Source organism: Oryctolagus cuniculus, chromosome 6 (assembly GCF_051225735.1).
Source record: "Oryctolagus cuniculus isolate XC-2025 breed Fujian yellow rabbit chromosome 6, ASM5122573v1, whole genome shotgun sequence".
Lineage (NCBI taxonomy): Eukaryota > Metazoa > Chordata > Mammalia > Lagomorpha > Leporidae > Oryctolagus > Oryctolagus cuniculus.
In genome coordinates, this window is record NC_142872.1 from 7,647,787 (window position 1) to 7,672,846 (window position 25,060).

General features: G+C 44.7%; 1 protein-coding gene across 13 annotated transcripts in view; it reads left to right on the forward strand.

Annotated features, from left to right (window-relative positions):
• COMMD10 (COMM domain containing 10) overlaps positions 1 to 25,060 on the forward strand; it is a 213,293-nt gene that overhangs the window by 5,219 nt on the left and 183,014 nt on the right. For 7 of the 13 annotated variants that reach the window (XR_016235080.1, XR_001793066.4, XM_089334822.1 and 4 more), the window contains 2 exons: positions 2,116 to 2,226; positions 3,599 to 3,754. Coding sequence is in view for 9 of the 13 variants with exons in the window: in XM_089334822.1 (XP_089190948.1) it covers positions 2,116 to 2,226; positions 3,599 to 3,754 (267 nt within the window). In the remaining 4 variants the exon portion in view is untranslated. The remainder of the gene's footprint in view (positions 1 to 2,115; positions 2,227 to 3,598; positions 3,755 to 25,060) is intronic. The other 6 variants (XR_016235082.1, XR_016235081.1, XM_089334826.1 and 3 more) reach the window with 1 other exon arrangement.

The window sequence follows — 25,060 nt, forward strand, 5'->3', positions numbered from 1 at the left end:
TTGGCGCTCAGTAGATACTGTTGGGATTCATTCTTTGCCATGTGGGACACAAGACAGACGTGGGTGCTGTCAGACTGTAGCTGCTGGAAGTTTGTCTGTAGATGGAGACAAGATCTCCAGCAGCCGCAGCCCTTGGCCGAGTTTGCTGTTCAGAAGCCGTGAGCTTGCTCCCTCAGCGCCTGCACCGGTTAGTGGCGCTGTGTTAGTGGGTGCTCTGCTCTTTGTAGCAGCTGGAAGAAGTGGGTACCGTTGTCACCCCGTCTGTCCACAAGGAAGCTGAGCTGGAGACCGGTTGAGTAACTCACTGTAGTTTACACAGAGGCCCAGGAACCACCGGAGCCCCCTGCCCTAAACCTCAGGCAGGAGGTGAAGCCGGGAATGGGCCAGGCCTTGGATACGGACGTTCTGCCCTCTCCGGAGCTGGTAGCTGCCTTCTCCAGCGTGGAGAACAGCACGGGACGGGGAGCGCATCCCGCCTTGTGTTCCTCGTAGGGGCGGGAGGGAACGTTTGCAGGGAAGTTGTGACGTGCAGTTTGTCTCTGGCCCTGCCAGTCCTCTGTGGAGCTGAGCAGCAGGCACCATGTGTGCTGTGAGGCCTGTGGCAGTGGAGGATGGACACGTGGGCGCAGGGCTTTCCTGGCCGGAGTTGGTGTCTGGATGACCGCTGAGACAAGCACTGGCAGAGCTCGCGGTGGGTTTCAGGATCTGCTGCCTTTCGTGTCCTCTGGGTGGGTCTGATCTGTCTTTGCCTTGAGACAGGCAGAGCCCACACCGCAGGCGCAGAGGTTGAGAGATTTGGGTGCTACTGTGGGTGTCACCAGCGTGGCACTTCGACTCTACTTAGTTACACTGCTAACAGGCAGACAGTACCTGTTTTTGTTCAGACAGCTTCCTTAGCGTCCCAGTAGGAATCAACCCCAGGAAGCTAATACAGCTTAGCTAGGGAGTGTGGGTGTGCCTGGGCCTGAATCTGGGAGTCCTCCTTGAAGTGGCCTTCTCCCTGGCCCGTGCTAGATGTGCGGACACATGTGTTTTGTTTGTTTGTTTGTTTGTTTGTTTTGAGTTTGATTGTTGCAGTGTGAGGAGGATGCTGCTGTCTTTAGTGTCCAGGAACTTTTAAAACCTTACAACGTCCCGTCTAGCAGGCTAGTAGTCTGTGTTGGGAAACACTAGGGGAAGTCAGGTGTACTTCCATAGCAGGGAACACACATGCACACACAGATACACACACACGCACCCCTACACCCCACCTCCCCACCTCCCTCAGGTAATTTGCTCCACCCAAAGCCTCTTGGAGAGCTGCTGTGAGTCTGGTCCTGAGGGGTCAGCTGTGTGGGATCCCCACCGTGGAGGGCCAGAGCCGTGAGCCGGGGCAGGGCGTGCTGCTCTGATGGGGCATGTAGGTGGTTTCAAGACATGACCTCTGATCACGGGATGGGAAGATGGGAAGTCAGATGCAAGAAATAAAAAGAAGCTCCGCAGTGTGAGACTTTGTTTTTTAAACTGGATGAGCAGTCATCCCTGTGTCTCGGAAGTTCTTGACGATACTGAGCATAGAGCTCTGAGGATGTAAGTCATCATAAAAAATGACATCGAGGAGCCGGCGCCGTGGCTCACTTGGTTAATCCTCTGCCTGCGGCGCCGGCATCCCATATGGGCGCTGGGTTCTGTCCTGGTTGCTCCTCTTCCAGTCCAGCTCTCTGCTGTGGCCCGGGAAGGCAGATGGAGGATGGCCCAAGTGCTTGGGTCCTGCACCTATGAGGGAAACCGGGAGGAGGCTCCTGGCTCCTGGCTCCTGGCTCCTGGCTTCGGATCGGAGCAGCGCTGGCCGTAGCGGCCATTTGGGGGGTGAACCAACGGAAGGCAGACCTTTCTCTCTGTCTCTCTCACTGTCTATGACTCTACATGACATTGATCCAGTTTACTTTGACTGCAGAACCCTAGAATGGGCCACTGTGCATTTTAGAAATTTCCAAGCACATTGATTGATTTTTGCCTCATGGTGGATTCACCTTTTCTTTAAAGTTCATTTCATAATGGGAAAAAAAGAAATCTTTTATCACTTTGGACTTCAGTCCCGGAATGTGTGCTGATGGATTGCTCTTTGTGTTGCAGGCCGAGAGCAGTTTCAGCGAAGAAGAGGAAGAAAAACTTCAAGCTGCGTTTTCTCTAGAGAAACAGGATCTTCACCTAGTTCTTGAGACAATAGCATTTATTTTAGAACAGGTATTTTACTGCCTCAAATTTCTTAACTACAGTTTGCTTAATATATATTTGCATTGCTCTGATAACTGTACCATTCAATTTTTAAAAGGTGTATAAGCTGGAAGCTGTGGGTTTATTTTAGTCAGGAATTTCATGTAGTAAAGTATATTTGCATGATTTCTTTCTACTCTATTTCATTCTACAAAACCATCTTACTGTTGAGCAGCATTAGCAAAATATTTGACAGTCTGCATTGAGACTTCATTGACTTGAGACAGTTATAAAAGATGTGAATTGTTACTTGGTATAATTTGGAAAAATGAATTCATTTTATTTGAGCACTGAAATAAAATGAATTATTTGAAGAGCTGTGAGTGTGTGACGAGGATGATGACTAAAACGTGGAGAGGAGAGGCGGCAGTCCTCGCGTGTTTCCTGCTGAGCACGCCCGGTCACCCTCTCCCTTCACCCGTTGTCCTGGCCTCTTCCCTCTGGATTTCTTTATCCTTGGCTCTTCGTGGTCCAGCGGTCGTTAGTCTGTCATCGTTTCTTGTGTGCTGGGTATGTCTCCCTCATGAGCTTTTGAATTTATGGAGGGCCAGGATCCTACTTTTTCTTTGTCTTGTGTAGATCCAGCCCATTGCTGGGCTTCAGACAGTTCCTCAGTGAATTCCTGATGTTTGATAAAATGAATTCTTGAGAAGTGAAAGTTTAAGAAGTACTGCGGCGTCAGGAGCATTATAGGAAACAGCTGTTCTTAGGCCACCGTGCCAGGCTCTGCTGCTGCCTCTGCAGGTTGCAGATCGTGAACGTGGCTGTGGTTTTTGGCCTTGGTGGGCCTTCCCCGGAAGGAAGAGATGATTGAGTAGGACATCACAGCGTGGGCTGTGTAGGAGAGCTGTCCCGGAATAATGTAAGGAACAACAGGTATTGCTGTTGGAAAGTTCATGGTTTTTATTTTTTCTGCATGTGTTAACTGGGAATTCGGTAGAAGAGGGTAGTATTGAAAAGTGCTTTTTGGAAAAAAAAATGTTCTTTGGGAAACAAGACTGTTGTACGTGTCTTTAAAATAATTAAGTGAAATATATGAGTGAAATTTTAATTAGGGAACTATTTACATAGCCAAAGCAAAGAAGTGTTCTGGTTATTAAGTGGATTTATGATTACTTAAACCGCAGGCAAAAATGAGAAAGCTTAGCTTGAATAATTTAGTTCACTTAATCCTGAATCTTCCAGCCCTCGGTTGTATATATAATTATTTGCAAAACAACCAAGACGACGGCAGTAGGAATGTAATACAGTGTTTGGTTTAAGTTGTTTAGAAATAGCTTTGTGCTGCCTGCAGCTTCGGGCTGTGTGGACTGTGAGGGTGTTTGTGGTCCCTCTCTGACAGGCCGTGTATCACAACGTGAAGCCGGCGGCTCTGCAGCAGCAGCTACAGAGCATCCATCTGAGCCGAGACAAAGCAGAGGCATTCGCCAGCGCCTGGGCTGCCGTGGGCCAAGAGACGGTCGAGAAGTTCAGGCAGAGGATCCTGGCTCCCCACAAGGTACAGAACTTACTGGCTCAAAGGTATTTTTCAGTAATGTGTGGCACAGAGACTTACACATGAAGAGATGTGAAGGGGAGGATATTTTGTTGAAAGTTAGAGTCAGGCAAGAGAAAATATATGCACAATATTCCTATAAAGTTATTTCCATATATTAACATATTTTCTACCACAGTGTGTTTTACTTTTAATTGCCAGTTTAAAATATGCCTTCTTAACTTCAGAATAGAAATGAGAAAATGAGACAGTCTTTTTTTTTTTTTTTTGCTTAAGTCCTTGTGTATAAATGGTGCTGCTTTTACCCAGGTTCCTGTGCAGAGTAAGACTTAGGATTTTCCTGAATACGCCGTCATCTGTTTTTGTGTGTCTGCATTAGGACTTAGCAGAGTGCCGGCATGCAGTTGGAACTCAGTGAACATTTGTTAAATTGAGTGAGCATTGAATGAAACAAACACTTTGGGAAAAGCACAGAATAACCACGGTATCATAGAACTTTTGGCGACTGAAAATGATTGTATAGATTTTGCCATTTTTTTCTATTCATGTTTTGTATCATGTTAATTAATTCAGTCAGTTTTGTAACCCTGGGATAAATCTCACTTGATCATGGGCTATAATCCTTTTTATAAGTTGCTGAATTTGATTTCCTAATAATTTGTTAGAGATTTTTCTGTATATTTTGAAGGATATTGGTCTGTTGTTTTCTTCTGATGCCTTTGGCTGGTTCTGGTATGAGAAAAATACTGGCAAAGTGTCCCCTACATCCTTCATTTTCTGAAAGAGTTTGTTGAGGGTTGGTATGATTTTGGATTTCCACTTGCCGTATCTGAGAGTTCTAGCAGTTCCAAATCCTTGTTAGCACTTGATGGTGTTGGTTGTTTTTAATTGTTTCTGTGAGGTTTGTAGTGATATCTTGTGTTTTTAATTGGCATTTCCTTAATACAGTGTTGATGATCTTATGTGCAAATGTGCTATCCATGTATCTGCTGTGGTGAAGTGTCTCTTCAATCCTTTTGTTACCTGTATTTTCACATTATAACAGAAAAATCTCAATATAACATAAAGAGCAATCAAAGGAATAAATCCTAGCATACAGAGATGCATGGAAGTTTTTGTCATTTTTTTTGGTTACGCTATGTGGAGCAAGGGTGTTTGCTTCCGCTCTGGAGTTTGTGTGTTCTTCACGTGTTCTAAGCGTGAGTCCTTCGGGAGGTATGTGACTTGTGCGTATTTGCTCTCATTCTGTGGTTTTCTCTTCTGGAACCACAGCTTCTCATTCCGATGAAGTTGGCTGTTTCAGTTTTTCTCTTCATGTTCTACTTTTGGTTTGGTATCAAAATTTGTAGCCTAATTCAGTGTCACAAAGATTTTGTCTTTTGCAGTTTTCTGTTTTATACATTTTTGTTGTACATTTAGGTCTAACGTCCATTTTGAGTAAATTCTGTGGAAGGCATAAAGTGCAGTTTGGAGGTCAGTTTTTCTGAGCATGGGTGTCCATTTATTCCAAAATTACCTGTCGAATTGCCTTCTCTCATTGTAAAAAAAAATTGCCTTACAGATTTGTGTGAGTCTTTCCCTGGACTCTCTTTGATTCTGTTGATCTGTCTCTCTTGGTGCCAATATCACGCTAGCTGAATTCCTGTAGCCAGATTAATCTGAACATCAGGACTCAGGTTGTGTGAGCTGCTGACTTTGTCCTTTTTGAGAATTGTTTCGGCTGTTCTAGTTTCTTTGCCTTTCTGACTTTGAAAGTCCGCTTTTTGGCCGGTGCCGTGGCTCAATAGGCTAATCCTCCGCCTTGCGGCACTGGCACCCCGGGTTCTAGTCCCGGTCAGGGCACCAGATTCTGTCCCAGTTGCCCCTCTTCCAGGCCAGCTCTCTGCTGTGGCCCGGGAGTGCAGTGGAGGATGGCCCAAGTGCTTGGGCCCTGCACCCCATGGGAGACCAGGAGAAGCACCTGGCTCCTGGCTTCGGATCAGCGTGGTGCACCGGCTGCAGCGTGCTGACCGCGGTAGCCATTGGAGGGTGAACCAACGGCTAAAGGAAGACCTTTCTCTCTGTCTCTCTCTCTCTGTCCACTCTGCCTGTCAAAAAAAAAAAAAAAAAAAAAAAGAAAGTCAGCTTTTCTGTTTCTACAAAACCTGCTGAGAAATAGTTGGGTTTTGTTTGATTTATAGATCATTTGTAGGGGGAAGTAACTTTTTAACAGCATTGGGTCTTTCCATTTATTTAGGTTTTTTAAAATTTCTTTCATCAGTGTTTTTCATTTTCAGCATGTAGATCCTGCAAATATTTTGTTGGATTTATACCTCAGCATTTTGTTCTTTTTTTGTTGAAGTCTTGCAAATAGCACTGTGTTTTTAAATTTTGGTTTCCGTTTGTTCATTGTGAGTACACAGAAATAGCATTGATTTTTCTATATTGATTGTCTATCCTGAGCTTGGTTAAGAGCACCAATTAGTGATAGCAGCATCTTGATAGATTCCTTGTGATTTCTGGGTGTTCGGGGCTCCCTTCCTTATCGTTTATCCTAACTTTTCTTGAGTCGCTTTGCTGGTGTGGACTTGCAGTCTGATGCGGGGTGTCAGTGGTGGGTGTGAGTACCCTGCCTTGTTCCAGTTTTAGGGAGGAAGCGTGCAGTCTCTGTCCATCTAGTAGGATGTTTGCTGTAGGCTTCAGGAATGCCCCTTGGTCGTGTTTCTCTCCCTCTTCTTCTTTTTTTTTGAATTCCACGTCATAACCATTCACAAGCATCCTCCACTGCTTAGTTTTTCATCAGTGAATTTCTGCTTCTTTCTGTATCTTATATGTATTTTAAGTTTTCCATTGCAATGCTTTCTTCTTTTGACTCCTCCATTAAAAAACTTTTTGCATTTTAATATTAGTTTACTTTGTATTTGTAAGATTTTATTTTAGTATTCATCCTATGCATTTTTTTTTTTTTTTTTTTTTTTTTTTTTTTTTTTTTTGACAGGCAGAGTGGACAGTGAGAGAGAGACAGAGAGAGAAAGGTCTTCCTTTGCCGTTGGTTCACCCTCCAATGGCCGCCGCTGCAGCCGGCGCACCGTGCTGATCCTGGCAGGAGCCAGGAGCCAGGTGCTTTTCCTGGTCTCCCATGGGGTGCAGGGCCCAAGCACCTGGGCCATCCTCCACTGCACTCCCTGGCCATAGCAGAGAGCTGGCCTGGAAGAGGGGCAACCGGGACAGAATCCAGCGCCCCAACCGGGACTAGAACCCGGTGTGCCGGCGCCGCAAGGTGGAGGATTAGCCTATTGAGCCACGGCGCCGGCTCATCCTATGCATTTTAAAATAGGTTTTTTCTGCTCCCAGTAGTAAGTCATTTGTCAGTATCTTCTGGATGATATATATTTAAAAATAGTATTTACCCCCCAAAGGTTGCATAATTTCAGGTTCTGCTTTAGAAATGATTTAATCAGTTGTCATATAAAGTATTCAAAACAGAAGTTGGAAGGATTGGATAAATTGTACGTTGGCTTTTTAAGAGTGCTGGAGGTTACTTTTGCTAATTCCTGATATATGATAGGATAGCTAATACATTAGTTTAATTCCTTAAATGCTTAATTAATATCACATGATAATAGCAAACATTCTGTTTATTGTGGGCTAAATATAATAGTAAGTGATTGGTAGCTCAAAAAATCCATTAATAGAGCTTATCATTTTTTATATATATATATATATATATATAGTTTATACTTAACTATGTATCTTCTTTCTGAGACCTCAAGGAAAAGAACTGTGTTCTTTTGTATGTTTTTTTCAAAAGTACTTTCATAAATTAGGCTCCTGCTAGACAACTGGCTTAGGCTGGGCTTAAAATGCCTGTAAAGACGCCTTGTCTCACATTGGAGGGCGTGGGTTCGGTTCTCAACTCCTGTTTCAATTCCAGCTTCCTGCCAGTAAGACCCTGGGAGGCGGTCAGTGATGGCTCAGTGGTTGGGTGCCTGCCCCTCACTGGGCAGAGCTGCACTGAGCTCCGTGCTGCTAGTTTTGGTCCTACCCAGGCCTGGGGAGTGATTCAGTGGATGGGAACTTTGTCAGTCTGTCTCTGTCTCTCGGTGTCTCTCTGTTGAACAACTAAAAATAAAAAAATTAATAAACGGACAGTGAGAAATGTATGTGAGGCGTGTTTTAAGCATTTATTGCTCTTTAAAGGATATACACAATGACTTTTGAAATACATTTGACAGTTTTTTGTGTTTTGAATGTTCAAAATTGTTTATTTTGTTTTTTCCTGTTAAGAGTATTCTTAACTTCATTAGTTACGTGGCAAATTTATTTGCGATGTAAATTCATTATATAATGAAATTTGATGTTTTCTTGCAGGTTCTTGGGAAACATACATTTAAAAATGGATAGCCAGTGTACTGAAGACCAAAATGTTCCTCTAAAATTAAAAAGCCTTTGAGCCATTATAAGATTTATTTTCTTTTGATGTATAGCAACTAAACTAATACCTGTGTTTAATTTGAAATTTAAGAAATAAGAAATTAATTTTTTAACAAATTGTTATTTTATATTCTTTAATAGTCACTTTTTTGTTTAAAGCTTTTATTTAATGAATGCGTTTTTCATAGGTACAGCTTTAGGAATATAGTGGTTCTTTCCCCCATACCCACCCTCCCACCCGACTCCCGTCCCACCTCATACTCCCTCTCCCTTCCCCTTCTTCATCATGGTTCATTTTTAGTTTATTTTTCAGTACAGAGGTCCAAATCTGTGTTAAGAACAGATTTCAACAGTTTGCACCCCCCCACACACAACATATAGAGTACAGTTTGAGAACAAGTTTTGCAGTTAATTCTCGTAGTACAACTCATTAAAGACTGAGGTCCTACATGGGGAGTGAGTGCACAGTGACTTCTATTGTTCCTTTAACAATTAGCACTCTTATTTATGAAGTCAGTGATCAACCGATGCTCTTGCCGTGGGCTGCCAGGGCTGTGGAAGCCTTTTGTGACCACAGACTCCATCAGTATTTGGACATGGCCATAAGCAAAGTGGGTGTTCTCGCCTCCCTTCAGAGAGAAGTATATCCTTCTTTGATGGCCCCTTCTTTGCAGTGGGGTCTCACAGAGATCCTCCATGTAAGATATTTTTTTTGCCAGAGTCTTGGCTTTCCGTGCCTGAAATGCTCTCACAGGCCTTTCAGCCAGACCAGGAAGCCTCAAGGGTTGATTCTGAGGTCAGTGTTATTTACAGCGAATGTCATTCTGGGGTCTGCTGTGTGGACTGCTTCCCATATTGGACATTCCATCGTTTTTAATTCTATCTATTATTATTACCAGGCACTTGCTGTTAGTTACATGATCACTTTTATACTTAAACCTATCTATATGTTGACTTTAACATTTAATATGATCACTTTAACAATTACGATGGCATTTATACCACTGATTTTAATGGGTTTGGAGTCCCATGACAGGTGTTTAGGCTGTGCCCTGAGAAGTAAGTCTAGGATTGTATGCAGAACTATACAGCTTTGCAGTTCTAAAATCTCCTCCCCCTCTTAGTCCCCCTCTTATTTTTACTGGGATCTTTTTTCAATTGACTTTACATACATAAGATTAACTCTGTTACATAAAGAGTTCAACATATAGTATGAAGAAGAGAAAAGAAAAGAAAGAAAACAAAGGAACTACAAAATAAAAAATAACGATAAAAAACTGTCCCTCCACAGTCAGGGCTATTCAAGTCATTGTTGACTTGAATAAAAAAGTGTCAACTTCACTTCTATAGCTTTCATTTTAGGAGTGCTATTAATTCTCACAGATCAGGGAGAACATATGGTATTTGTCTCTTTGGGACTGGGTTGTTCCATTAAGTATGAAGTTTTCCAGCTTGATCCATTTTGTTGCAAATGGCCAGATCCCTCCCTCCCTCCCTCCCTCCCTCCCTCCCTCCCTCCCTCCCTCCCTCTCTCTCTCTCTCTCTCTCTCTCTCTCTCTTTCTTTCTTTCTTTCTTTCTTTCTTTCTTTCTTTCTTTCTTTCTTCTGTGTAGTATTCCATGGTGTACATATCCCATAATGTCTTTATCCAGTCTTCGGTTGATGGGCATTTAGGTTGATTCCATGTCTTAACTATTGTGAATTGAGCTGCAAGAAACATGAAGGTGCAGATAGCTTTTTTGTTTACTAATTTCATTTCCCTTGGGTAAATTCCAAGGAGTGGGATGGCTGGGTTGTATGGTAGGGTTAGATTCAGGTTTCTGAGGAATCTCCGTACTGTCTTCCACAGTGGCTTGACCAGTTTGCATTTCCACCAACAGTGGATTAGGGTGCCCTTTATCACACATCCACTCCAGCATCTGTTGTTCTTCGATTTCTATATGAGGGCCATTCTAACCGGAGTAAGGTGAAACCACATTGTGTTTTTGATTTGCATTTCCCTGATGGCTAGTGATCCTGAAAATTTTTTCGTGTGTCTGTTGGCCGTTTGGATTTCCTCTTTTGAAAAATGTCTGTTTAAGTCCTTGGCCCATCTCTTAACTGCGTTGTTTGTTTTGTTGTTGTGGAGTTTCTTGATCTCTTTGTAGATTCTGGTTATTAATCTTTTATCAGTTAAGTAGTTTGCAAATAACTTCTCCCATTCTGTCGGTTGCCTCTTCACTTTCCTGTTTCTTTTGCTGTACAGAAGCTTCTCAGTTTGAGGTAATCCCATTTGTTCATTATGGCTTTGACTGCCTGTGCTTCTGAGGTCTTGTCCAGGAACTCTTGCCTGTGGAAATGTCTTGCAGGGTTTCCCCAATGTTCTTGATTAATTTGATGGTGTCGGGGCATAGATTTAGATCTTTAATTCATAGTCTTATTTAATTTGTTTTGGAATTCTAAGGATCATTTAGTGGCTGTATTATTATATTTTAAATCTTTTTATAAAAATTTTTTGTATAAATTTTTTATAAATATTTTTAAAAGATTTATTTATTTGAAAGAAAGAGTTACAGAGAAAGAGGGAGACAGAGATCTTCCTTCTGCTGATTTACTCCCCAAATGGCCACAACGGCTAGGACTGGGACAAGCTGAAGCCGAGAGTCTGGAACTCTATCCAGGTGTCCCACAGGTGGCCACAGAGCCATCTTCCGCTGCTTTTCCTTGCATATTAGCAGGAGCTGGATTAGAAGTGGAGCAGCCTGGACTTGGACCAGAGCTCATGTGGAATGCTGGTGTACAGGCAGCAGCTTAACCCACTGTGCCACAGCGCTGGCCTATTTACATCTTCAAAAATGTATTTGTTTTCTTTTTATTTGAAAGGCAGAGGGACAGAGCCAGATAGAAAAAGATCTTCCATATACTGGTTCACTCCCTAAATACCTGACATAGCCAGCACTGGGCTAGGCTGAAGCCAAGGACACAGAACTCCATCTGCAGCTTGTCGGGGACCCAAGGACTTGAGCTGTCACCTGCTGCCTCCAGGAAGCTAGATTGGAGGGTGGGATCTGGGGCTCAGCCAGGCACTGCCACACTGGATGCAGGTGTCCCAAATGGCAACCTAAGCTGCTGTGTCAAATGCCACTTGCAAGTGGCCATATTGTAAAGATGACAGAAAAAGCTTACTTGATGCTGTTCACCCTTGAAGCATAGGAAACACCCGTGAAGCATAGTTATATCTAAGAAATTCTTCAAGGTTTAAATGCTTCTTACACTGTGTCTTCATTTAGAAGTAGGATTTTCTTACACACATACAACTCAGATTTCTGTCTTTTTGTTATTTTAGTTGTTTATGTGTTACCAAGTGAAAGACAAAGTTTTCTATGTGGTTAAATTAACTGAATATACAGGGTTGTGAGATTTAAATGCTTCTGTGTATTTTTTGAAATATTTCCTACTGAAATACAATTTATGTTCAGTAAAATGTGTAGATTATTTATTTATTTGAAAGTCAGAGTTACACAGAGAGAGCAGAGACAGAGAGAAAGAGGTCTTGCATCCAGTGATTCACTCCCCAGTTGGCCACAATGGCCAGAGCTGCACCCATCCGAAGCCAGGAGCCAGGAGCTTCTTCCAGGTCTCCCACACCGGTGCAGGGGCCCAAGGACTTGGGCCATCTTCTACTGCTTTCCCGGGCCAAAGCAGATAGTTGGATCGGAAGTAGAGCAGCCGGACTAGAACCAGCGCCCATATGGGATGCCAGTGCTTCAGGCCAAGGTGTTAACCTGCTGCGCCACAGCGCTGGCCCCCAAAAATGTGTCGATTTTAAGTGTTCATTTTGATGAGTTTCAGAGATCACATGCATCCAGGTAATCATTATCTGTAACCAAATATGGAAAATTTTCATCACACAAAAAGTTAGTTCCCAGCCATCCTCATCCTTTATTTTTGATTTCTATCACCACAGATTAGTTTTGTCTGTTCTTGGGGACTTGTACAATATGAGTCTGACTATTGTCAGTCAACATTTGTTTGCTTCATTCTTGTAGCAAAAATTACAATATCAGTAATTACATATGGCAGTAATTCTTTTATTGTGGAGTAGTATTCCATTGCATCAAAACCCACAGTTTGTTTATCCGTGTTCCTGTGGGTGGGCATTTGGGTTGTTGTCAGTTTCTGGCCCCTGTGGATAAGGTCACTGTGAACATTTGTGTCTGAGTCTCTTACAGACATGTGCTTACATTCCCGTGGTTAGTATCTAGCATGGGGTTGCGGGCCTGGGGAGCTAGAAAGCTGAGGCTTCCTCTCGAGGGTCAGGCACCCCTTGCTGTGTGAGATGGGGAGAGCCGTCCTCCGGGAGCCTCTCACCTCGCGGTTGCGGTCTTCGAAGCGTTGAATTCCCTGGAACTTCTGCTTTCAGTCGCTCTCCAGTGCCTCCACGTTTGTTTGTTTGTTTGTTTTTACAAATATATTATCTAGAGGTTTTAACTTTTATTTTCAAAGTTTGTGTGATGAACACTTCTCTTGCATTATTCGATTAGAAATTCTGGTAGTAATTCTTTCAAGCTGTCAGTCTTACTCTATCCTTCCTCTTCCCCATAGCCACTGAGGGCTTTCCTGTTGCTTTTAAGGGAGTTCAGAGTTCTTATGAGGGCCTCAGGGACCTACATGATCTGGGGCCCTTTGGCCCACTTACTGCCTGCCTTCTGCTTCTGAACCTGGCTCACTCTGAATACTTTCAAAGCCTCATCTAGGCTTCCTTCCTTTCTTCAGATCTGTGTTTAAATGCGATGTTTATCAGTGATCTTCCCTTGATCAGCATAGGAAAGTCTCCCCTCAGGGTGGGTGGTTGGTGAAGTGAAGTGGCTAAGACACTGCTCTGGACGCCTGTGTCCCCTATCAGAGTGCCTGGGTTCAGATCCCGGCTCTATTCCCAAATTGAGTTTTCTGCTACTGTGCTCCCTGGGAGGCAGCAGTGCTGGCTAAGTCACTGGGTCCCTGCCACTCACATGGGAGATGTGAATTGGGTTCCCAGTTCTTGGCTTTGGCCTGGAACAGCCCGGGCCCTTCCAGGCGTTGGGGAAGTGAACCCTTGGATGGGAGTACTGTCTGTCTGTCTGTGTCTTGCCTTTCAAAATAAATAAGTGTGCCCCCATCTGTCTGGCCCTTTCTTGTCTGACTTTTCTCCGTAATATTGATTTTTATCTGACCCACTGTATATTCCGTCTATTTACTTTTTTGTTGTATCTTCAACTGGGTGGGATCTTTTGTCTGTTTTGTTCACTGCTGTATTTTTGCCACTTTAATGACTCCTAGGAAATAGCAGATTCTCAATAAGTAGTTGTTGAATGAATAAATGTGCAATAGCCTTGTTTCTCAAATTGTGCCATTTTGAAGTTCATTCTTTACAGTGATCTTATAAAGAGGTTTATTTATTGATAGAGAAAAGAACAATAAAGAGAGAAGGGTGTGAATTTTATTTTGTATTTCCTAACAGTCTTTTGTGTTTTATTTTGGTTGTGCTTTTAGTCTTTTTGTAGTTGATGTATTTTATGGCCCTTGAATTTGCTGGAATGTTAGAGTCTAGTCTTTTAAAAACTTTCCTCCTGGGGCCAGTGCTATAGCATAGCAGGTTAAGCCACTGTTTCACATCCCGTACGGCACCAGTTCAAGTCCTGGCTGCCCCACTTCTGATCCAGCTCCCTGCTAATGGTCTGGGAAAGCAGCAGAGGATGGCCTAAGTGCTGGGTCTCTACACCCATGGATGGGAGACCTGGATGAAGCTCCTGGCTCCTGGATTAGGCCTGGCTCAGCTCTGACAGTCACCGCGATTGGGAGAGTGAACAAGTGAATGTAAGACCTTTCTCTCTGTCTTTCCCTCTCTTTGTCTATAACTCTACCTCTCAAGTAAATAAATATTTCTTTAAAAACATTTTTCTTCTTAAAACTGGGAATACAAAAATAATTCCTTTAGCTTGAAACAGGTAGAAATTCTCTAGGAAAAAAAAAGTGATGGAATTAGCTGTTGATGCATCAGTCAGTTTAAAGAGCTTTAGATCTGAGAGCTTCTTAACCAGTCTTACTTGAAGCAGAAATGTGTTCTGTGCTTTGTAAGTAATTGAAACCAGACCATTAACAAATTGAATACAGCTTTTGCTAATGCCAAAGACGGTGCTGTTAGCAAAATCACTCTTACTGTGTCATTGTATTCAGATGTGCACTTACAAAGGTGATGTGCTTTTCCAGAATGTTCCAGAATGAGAGCAGTTAGTTGAATGGCATTCTTCTGTCCTCCATACCGTCCTGGTATGCAGAGGTGGCAAACTTTCTGATGTTTCCACTCAACTGCTTACAGCTTGCATGTGAAGACTCATCATGAATACACACTTTGGCTAAGTTCCTTGGGTCAAAAGGTATAATTAAGTAATTTTAATTGTATTAGTAAGCTTTTTTATTTAACAAAAATACCCGAGAGGAGCTACTTAGGAAGGAAGATGGCTTTTTTCAAGGGCTTATAGGTTTTGGAGAGTCACAGTTCAAGACCGGGTAGCCCCGTTGGTTCAGACACGCAGTGAGGCTGGAGGGTGCTGGAGAGATGGTCCGGCCACAGGTGGACTGGAGCAGAGGGTCAGCAAGCAGGCGCTCCCTGTGTATGCATGCTCGCTCTCCGTCAACAGTGTGATTCCCTCGCAGGCCCCGCTCTGGCCACTTTGTCCCGCTCGCTCACTTCCCAAAGGCCACACCTACAGACACCAGAATTGGATCAGGCTTCCTCCCAGTCCATCAGCCATTCACATTAACCACTGTCAAAAGACTCCAGGGCTTAAACACCCGTGTGAGTTTGGGAAGCTTAATCCTATTCAAACTTCAAGTCATCCTGGTGGTAAAACTAGGCCAGCTTTCATGGTGTCTGAGTCCAGGCCAGGGAGTACCCCTAAGTTGTTGATGATAAAGCATCTGTGTCACTTATCATCTGGTGTACCAGCAACGTTCAAAGCACAGAGTACCCAGAGGAGGGCACTGGCCTAGTGACCTGGAGGTCTTTGGGGAGGACAGTGGACTCCTGATATCCTCTGGAGACTGCGTGATGGGTCTCTCTCTTGGAGATGTGCCTGGCAGGCAGTCACTTGGGTTCAGGATAGCTCTAATAGATTAACAGCTATTTTTGCTTCCATGTAATATGCTGTAATATGTTCACATCTGGCTAATGCAAATGCCGTATTGCACACCTGTTGTCTGTGAGTCTGCCAGCTGGTTTCATTCTTTTTTTTTTTCTTTAAGATTTATTTTATTTATTTGAAAGAGTCACAGAGAGAGGTAGAGACAGAGAGAGAGGTCTTCCATACGCTGGTTCACTCCCCAGATGGCCGCAACAGCTGGAGCTGTGCTGATCCGAAGCCAGGAGCCAGGAGCTTCTTCTGGGTCTCTCATGTGAGTGCAGGGGCCCAAGGACTTGGGCCATCTACTGCTTTACCAGGCCACAGCAGGGAGCTGGATTGGAAGTGGAGCTGGAATGCTGGCCCCTGGCTACTTTTCTTTAAACTTATGAATCCTCTGCACTATTTGTTTATTTATTTGAAAGTCAGAGTTACACAGAGGGAGAAGGAGAAGCAGAGAGAGAGGTCTTCCATCCGCTGGTTCATTCCCCAATTGGCTGCAACTGCTTTAGCTGTGCTGGTCTGAAGCCAGAACTCAGGAGCTTCCTCCAGGTCTTCCCATGCAGGTGCAGGGACTCAAGGACCTGGGCCATCTTCCACTGCTTTCCCAGACCATAGTAGAGAGCTGGATTGGAAGTGGGGCAGCCGGGTCTCAAACCGGCACCCATATGGGATGCTGGCACTTCAGGCCAGGGTGTTAACCCCGCTGTGCCACAGTGCCGGCCCCATATGAACTACTTCTTACACCTGCCCCTGTTTTCATTTATCATCCTAGCACTTATACTTGCTCTGTCATTTACTTACTTGTCTTTAATGTCCCTTTTGACCCATTTGGACGTCAGCTCCATGAAGGTAGATATTTATGTTTATTCTTTTTTTTTTTTGTAAAGAACTTCATTTTCTTTTTATTTATTTATTTATTTATTTATTTTTTTGACAGGCAGAGTGGACAGTGAGAGAGAGAGACAGAGAGAAAGGTCTTCCTTTGCTGTTGGTTCACCCTCCAATGGCCGCCGTGGCCGGTGCGCTGCGGCCGGCACACCGCGCTGATCTGATGGCAGGAGCCAGGAGCCAGGAGCCAGGTGCTTTTCCTGGTCTCCCATGGGGTGCAGGGCCCAAGCACCTGGGCCATCCTCCACTGCACTCCCTGGCCACAGCAGAGAGCTGGCCTGGAAGAGGGGCAACCGGGACAGAATCCGGCGCCCCAACCGGGACTAGAACCCGGTGTGCCGGCGCTGCTAGGCGGAGGATTAGCCTAGTGAGCTGCGGCGCCGGCCTATGTTTATTCTTTTACTACTGTCCCCTCTGTCTTAAAACATTGCCTGGGGGCCAGCACTGTGGTAGTGGGCTGAGCCTCCGTCTGCAGCACCGCAACAGTTCTAGTCCCTGCTGCTTCTTTTCTGATCCAGCTCTGCTATGGCCTGGGAAAGCAGTGGAAGATGGCCCAAGTGCTTGGGCCCCTGCACCCATGTCAGAGACCTGGAAGAAACTGCTGGCTTCAGTCTGGCCCAGCCCAGGCTGCTGCAGCGTTTGGGGAGTGAACCAGCAGGTGGAAGACCACTCTCTTTGTCTCTCTGTCTGTAACTCTACCTCTCAAATAAATGAATAAAATCTTAACAACCACATTGCTTGGAGAGAATACATGCTTACTGAATGCGTGTGGAACAAATACATACAGGAATTAGCACTGGGGCCGGTGTAGCAGGTAAAATCTTCAGCCTGTAGCGCCAGCATCCTATATGGATACCGGTTCAAGTCTTAGCTGCTCCACTTCTGATCCAGCTCCCTGCTGTGGCCTCGGAAAGCAGCGGAAGATGGCCCAAGTGTATGGCCCCTGCACCCGTGTGGGAGACCTAGAAAAAGCTCCTGGCTTTGTACCGGCCCAGCTACAGCTGTTGGAGCCATCTGGGTAGAGAACCAGTGGATGGAAGATTCTCTCTCTCTGTAACCCTTCCAAATAAATAAATAAATCTTAAAAAAAAAAAAAAAAAAAAGAATCACAACACTGAATAGGTGATACAGGAGAGTTTTAGCTTCTGACATGGCAAGTGACAGGGAGGGACGTTGTCAGCCCAGGAAACGTGTGCTGTCTCTCTGATGACAGCCTTGCTTAGTATAGCTGGCCAAGGTGAAGTGGTTTGTGAACTGTTGGGGATGCCCAGTATTTCAGGTGGCATTCCTGTGGCATTTGCCTGACCAACTTTGGGTGACATTTCTGCTTTTTGAATCTTGAATGCCAAGCTCCTGTTTTCTCACTCTGTTATGTCCCTTTGACAGACATAACTTTCTCCAAGGTGTGAAAACAAGTAGAGGCCTCAGACTGGGAGTGAGTTTATTTTCATAGGTGGTTCTTGAGTTACATAGTATTTATTGATATTTTTCATGTGTTTTCCCTCAGTACCACTGTAATTCTTTTAGCAGGTTAAAGCAGATTTCCATTCATCAGGTGACTAATGGACACTTTGCAATGTAGCTGCTTCTGCCTGTTGCAGCTATAACCTGAGCTTTGGCAGCCCTGCCAGCTCTGAACTCATTGAGGGCTGGTAATTTGTTTATCATTTTGCGATTGTGATTTAAAAATGAATAGAGAACTGAGATGAAAGCCTGACTGTGCTGGTAAGAAGTGTAGGTTTCAGAAACTTAATAGAATTTACGTGGGGTTACGGATCCTTAGTATCCAAGATTTTTCTCAGATTGGATGCTTTTTGCTTTAATGCTGTAATGTATGTCTATAATGTAAGAAAACCGTAGTTATAAAATGCTGGAAGTGGAAGATTTGTCTTCATGCTGTGGTACATTTTGGTTTTAGCCTGGGGGCGAGGCTCGTGGAACCTTCCTTATTTTTCTTGAGTTTTAGATATTCCTCTAGTTAGGAGTTTATTAAATATAGAAATAGGGAACTGCCTGCATCCTTTCTGTTAAATTACTTAATAATTAAATCACCGTGTGTAATGTTACTCTGTTTTCAAATTACCCCAACTTGTGAACAACTGGACTTTGAGAGTACAGCTTTCTGAGTTCAGCACTGTCACCTAAAAATGGGGACTAACACTTTGCTCTCCTAGAGGGCCTTCCAGTGACAACGGTTCGACTTTGCTCGTTAGTGGGCCTGTTCTAGCCGATTGCAAGTGCCTTCTCAGATGTTGCAGCATCTTCTTTCTGAAGAAGGTCAGCTAAAAAGTGGAGATGCAGATGTTTTTCCAGATGATGAGATACAAATGGCCAATAGACATGTGAAAAAATGCTTTGTACCACTAGCCATCTGGGAGATGCAAGTAACAACCACGAGGAGGTACCATCTTTGTTGCTGTTGTTAAATATTTTTAAATTCATTTATTTGAAAGGCAGAGTTACAGATAGAGAGAGGGAGAGAGAGAGAGAGAGAGCTCGATCTTCCATCTACTGGTTCACTCCCCAAGCGGCCACAGTCTGCTGAAGCTGCACTGATCTGAAGCCAGGAGCCAGCAGCTTCTTCCAGGTCTCCCACATGGGTGCAGGGGCCCAAGCACTTGGGCCATCTTCTACTGCTTTCCCAGGCCATAGCAGAGAGCTGGATCGGAAGTGGAGCAGGCGGGACTTGAATCGGTGCCTGTATGGGATGCCGGCACTGCAGGCGGCGGCTTTACCTGCTGTGCCACAGTGCTGCCCCTAGGAGATACCATCTTACTGTAGTTAGGATGGCTATTATGAAAAAGACAAAAAGTAAGAAATGCTGGTGAGGTTGTGGAGAAAAGGGAGCCCTGATGCACTGTTGGTGGAAATGTAAGTTAGCACAGGCGTTGTGGGAAACAGCATGGTGATCCATGGATGACCCAGCTATTCCACGTCAGGGCAAGTCAGCATGGGAAGGAGAGACCTCTGCAGCCTCGTTTACTGTAGCACTGTTCACAGTAGCAAAGATACAGAGTCAACCTGGATGTCCACCACTGGGTGAATGAGTAAGGAAGATCTGATGTGTATAAACATTGTGAACATTGATCAGCCATGAAAAGAATGGAGTCTGACCTATACAACAAATGGATAGAATTGTAGGTCATTAAGTAAAGTAAGCCAGACACAGGAAGACACATACCACGTGTTTTCTCTCCTATGTGAAAGTGAATATCTTTATCTCTGTCCGTGTATAAATATGAAAACGTGTGGATGCCCTATTATTTGGTATATTGATATTATATAAATACTGCCTTTAGTGAATTATGCCCTTACATATTAATGTGCCCTCCTTTCCTCATTTTATGTTTGTCTTAAATTCAACATTATGGGTTATTTATTTATTTGAAGATTTATTTATTTGGGAGGTAGAGCTACAGACAGAGAGAGAGTAAGACAGAGACAAAAGTCTCCCACCCCCTGGTTCACTCCTCAAATGGCTGCAACAGCCGGAGCTGAGCTGATCCGAAGCCAGGAGCTTTATCTAGGTTTCCTTTTTTTGTTTTTAAGAATTTTTTTAAAGACTAATTTTTTTTTTTTTTGACAGGCAGAGTGGACAGTGAGAGAGAGAGACAGAGAGAAAGGTCTTACTTTTCCGTTGGTTCATCCCACAATGGCCACTGCAGCTGGCACGCTGCAGCTGACGCACTGCGCTGATCCGAAGCCAGATGCTTCTCCTGGTCTCCCATGCGGGTGCAGGGCCCAAGCACTTGGGCCATCCTCCACTGCACTCCCGGGCCACAGCAGAGAGCTGGCCTGGAAGAGGGGCAACCGGGACAGAATCCAGCGCCCCAACCGGGACTAGAACCCGGTGTGCCAGCGCCGCAAGGCGGAGGATTAGCCTATTGAGCCGCGGCGCCGGCCTAAAGACTAATTTTTTTTAAGACTTATTTATTTATTTGAAAGTCAGAGTTACACAGAGACAGGAGAGGCAGAGAGGTCTTTCATCCGATGGTTCACTCTCCGGATGGCTGCAATGGCCGGAGCTGAGCCGATCTGAAGCCAGAAGCCAGGAGCCTCTTCAGGGTCTCCCACATGGGTGCAGGGGCCCAAGGACTTGTGCCATCTTCTCCTGCTTTCCCAGGCCACAGCAGAGAGCTGGATCGGAAGAAGGGCAACCGGGACTAGAACTGGCACTCATGTGGGAATGCAGGCGCTGCAGGCCAAGGATTAACCTACTGCACTGTGGAGCTGGCCCCTCATCCAGATTTCCCATGTTGGTGTGGGGTTGCAAGCACTTGGGTTTTCCTCCAGTGCTTTCCCAGGCCATAGCAGAGAGCTGGATTGGAAGAGGAGCAGCCGGGACGTGAATTGGTGCCCATATGGGACGTCAGCACTGCAGGTGGAGGCATAGGCCACTATGCCACAGCGCTGGCCCTGTGGATTATTAATATATATACCCCTGCATTCAGAAAAAACTGAGTGTGTGTGTATGGGTTTGTGTGTGTGTGTATAAACTGCTTACATGTGAAGCAAATATGGAGGACTGTGAAAAATTGGTAAGTCTGTATGCTCATTGAACTCTATACTTTTCTGTGTTATTTGAAATATTTTATAATAAAAAGACAACAAATAAAGAGAAACCCACTCTGTGTAACAGATACCAAAGTGAATAATGAGATTTAAAGCCAGTTTTAAGAGCAGAAAATGTAATATAAAGTCATTCAGAATGAAGATCAGACATCTTTCTAGCTAGAAATAGAAATTAGCAAAATACCTACTGAAAGAAAATCCCTCAAAAGATAGTAAAGCGAAGCCGCCTCAGGATTTACACAGGCGATGCTCCCAAAGCAGACTGTTCAGATGCGTTGGAAGATAAGTAGGTGTGTGACTGAAAGAGATGTGAGAAGGAGAAACACACTGGCGTTGCAGGCCAGGAGTCACTTGCAGGCAAGAGTCGCTTGCACATTGAAAAGGCTAATGCAGGGCATAGTTACAAATACTGGATCATGACTCAGGAATCTGTTGTGACAATGGCATTTAAGGGAAATGAAGCCATATAAAGCTATCTATATATGTAAATCTGAATCCTACAATTAAATAGGAAGGGAAAAGTTTCTATGCTAAAGTGCTTTTGAAGGGGTAACATAATTTTTTATTACCACTTTGAGTAAATGAGGAAAACTTGCCATGACCTAAATCAGGCAAACATGAAAGAGTCTTGTTTAACTTGCCTACATTGTTTTTAAAGTCTATAAATTATAGAGTGTGGAGCAGTAGCAGTGTGAGATACTTGACACTGGTCTTGGAGTGAAGGGATTGGAAGGTAACACGTGTTTTTAATTTCCTGTTTGTCGGATGCTCTGCCTGTACATGTGTCATCTTATCACCCACAAAAACCCGGTGTGTTGCTTAAATTAAATTCTCTCTGTTTTACTTAATGTTAAGACACCAAGGTTGAAGGAGTAGGTAACTTGCTTAATAGCAAGATTCTAGGAGTTTGGGGCCTGGGATTGGAATACGGAGACAAGCAATGATCTTATTGATCATTGATTAACGCTACATTCAGAAGTTTCTGTTTTTTCTTTTTAGAATTTTTTTTATTTATTTGAGAGTCAGAGTTAGTAGAGAAAGAGAGGGAAAGACAGAGAGAGAGAGAGAGATCTTCTATCCTCTGGTTTACTCCCCAAATGGCTGCAGCAGCCCAGGCTGGTCCAGGCCGAAGCCAGGAGCCAGGAGCATCTTCCAGCTCTCCCACGTGGGTGCAGGGGCCCAAGCACTTGAGCTGTTTTCCACTGGTTTCCCAGGTGCATTAGCAGGGAGCTGGATCAGAAATGGAGCAGCCAGATCTGGAACTGGCCCTCATGTGGGATGCTGGTGTTGCAGGCAGTGGCTTTACCTGCTACACCGCAATGCAGGTCCTGCATTCAGAAGTTTAAACCTGGGTCCAGCACTGTGGTATCGTAGGTTAATTCTCCACCTGTTGTGTTAGCATTCCATCTGGGCACTGCTTTAAGTCCTAGCTGTTCCATTTCCCATCCAGCACCCTGCTAATGGCCTGGGAAGGCAGTGGAATGTGGCCCAAGTGGTTGGGCACCTACGCCTGAGTGAGAAACCCAGATGAAGTTCCTGCCTCCTGGCTCGGCCTGGCCCAGCCCTGGCCGTGGCAGCCGTTTGGGGAATGAACCGGCAGATGGAAGAACTCTCTCTGTTTCTTTCTCTCCTCTCCCTCTCTCTATCTGAAACTCTGCCACTTAAATAAATAAATATATTTTTTTAAATTTTAAACCAGAAAAATAATTGAGATAATTAAGGAGGTTGGACCAATATTTGAGGAATGATTCCAGTGTCCTGAGGTTTGCCTCCATCTCTGAGGCCAGCACTTGAAAACGGCATTTTTTCAGATTTGACCAAAAACGTGGCTGAAGAAAATAGGCCCCACAGCACTGAGTCACATTAAGCTCTCTCTCCCTTTACCCAGTATCCCTTGACAGTCTCCAGATTTCTTAATGTACCTGTCCCTTCTCTTTCTTCAATCTTCCTCTCCTTCTATTTGATTATTGAAGAGAATAATAGATGTTTTTTTTTTTTTTGAAATTTGAATAGGTACAGGAAAATCACAGTTTTCATCTTTGATCTTCCCTGTTGCCTCCACTGGAAGAAGTGTTATGAGACCCAGACAGCCTGCCTACCAGCACTTGAAGCAGAGTATCTTATTACCAACTTTTGCTTCTTCTGAGATAGATGTGTGTGATTGCTATGCCTTTCTGACAGTTACCTTTTTCAGTTATAGACAGTGAGAGAGAGACGGAGAGAGTTATAGACAGTGAGAGAGAGACAGAGAGAAAGGTCTTCCTTCTGTTGGTTCACTTCCCTAATGGTCGCCATGGCCGGCGCTGCTCCGATCCGAAGCCAAGAGCTGGGTATTTCCTCCTGGTCTCCCATGGGGTGCAGGGCCCAAGCACTTGGGCCATCCTCCACTGCCTTCCCGGGCCACAGCAGAGAGCTGGCCTGGAAGAAGGGCAACCGAGACTAGAACCGAGACTAGTACCTGGCGCCTCAACCTGGGGTGCCAGTGCCGCAGGTGGAGGATTACCCTAGTGAGCCATGGCGCCAGCAGAATGCCTTTTTCTTTTTCTTTTCTTTTTTTTTTTTTTTTACAGGCAGAGTGGACAGTGAGAGAGAGAGAGACAGAGAGAAAGGTCTTCCTTTGCCGTTGGTTCACCCTCCAATGGCCGCCGCGGCCCGCGTGCTGCGGCCGGCGCACCACGCTGATCCGATGGCAGGAGCCAGGAGCCAGGTGCTTTTCCTGGTCTCTCATGGGGTGCAGGGCCCAAGCACCTGGGCCATCCTCCACTGCACTCCCTGGCCACAGCAGAGGGCTGGCCTGGAAGAGGGGCAACCGGGACAGAATCCGGCGCCCCAATCGGGACTAGAACCCGGTGTGCCGGCGCCGCTAGGCGGAGGATTAGCCTAGTGAGCCGCGGCGCCGGCTAGAATGCCTTTTTCTTTTAAAGATTTATTTATTTATTTGAAAGCCAGAGTTACAGAGAAAGAGGGAGAGGGAGAGGGAGAGGGAGGGAGAGAGAGAGAGAGAGAGAGAATCTTCCATCTGTTGGTTCACTCCCCAAATGGCTACAACTGCCAGGGTTGAACCAGGCCGAAGCCAGGAGCCTGGAACTCCATCTGGGTCTTGCACATGGGTGGCAGGGGCCCAAGCACTTGGGCCATTATCTGCTGCTTTCCCAGGAGCATTTGTGGGCAGCAGGATCAGAAGTGGAGCAGCCCGGCCTCAAACAGGTGCTTATGTGGGATGTCAGCCTCGCAGGTGCCCGCCTCTCAATGCTTTGTAACCTGGAGTCCGTTATCTGATGAGAGTTGAGCCAGTGCAGCCTTCTGCTGACCCTGCGTACCTTTCATCCCGCCTCTGTGCCATTATATTTTAGATCCATCTTTTCGGCTGGGAATACTTGGGTCTTAGACTTTTTAAATCCAGTCTGTCTGTAAATTATCTGGAATATTTAGACAATTGAAATTTAATGGTTATTGATATGGTCTACACTTTTAATATTTGTTTTTTAAGATTTTACTTTTTTATGATTTCTGTTTTACTGATGGAATTTTCTTTTTTTCTGAACAAATTTTCATTTGTTCAAATGAACATACTTATAGTACTTGCTTTATAGCCCTTGTCTGAAAACTTTAATAGATTATCTTGGAGTTGGCATTTATGGATTATTTTTTTTCTTGAGACTAGATCATATTTGCCTGGCTTTCTTCATATGTTGATGATTTTGAATTGTATTCTAGATGGTGTGCATGTTGTGTTCTTGATACTGTTATTTTACTCAGACATTTTACATTGAGACCTTTTAGCCTTGTGTGACTCCCACTGCAAACTGCCATTCCTTTGGTGAGTGGCGACTTAAATTTGACACTCTGAGCTGCAAGCTACTTTATGGTCACCACTCGTGTCTTTTTTTTTTTTTTTTAAAGATTTATTTATTTTACTTGAAAGTCAGAGTTACACAGAGAGAGAAGGAGAGGCAGAGAGAGAGAGAGAGGTCTTCCATCCGATGGTTCACCGATCCGAAGCCAGGAGCTTCCTCTGGGTCTCCTGCGTGGTGCAGGGGCCCAAGGACTTGGGCATCTTCCACTGCTTTCCCAGGCCACAGCAGAGAGCTGGATTGGAAGTGGAGCAGCCAGGTCTCGAACCAGCGCCCATATGGATGCCGGCGCTTCAGGCCAGGGCATTAGCCTGCTGCACCACAGTGCCGGCCGCACCACTGGTGTCTTTATGGTCACTCCCTGTATGTTAGGAATCATCTGCAGACTTGTGGATGTAGATGTAGAATTTGGTGCCTCCCTTGTCTTCTTCTAATTGAAGA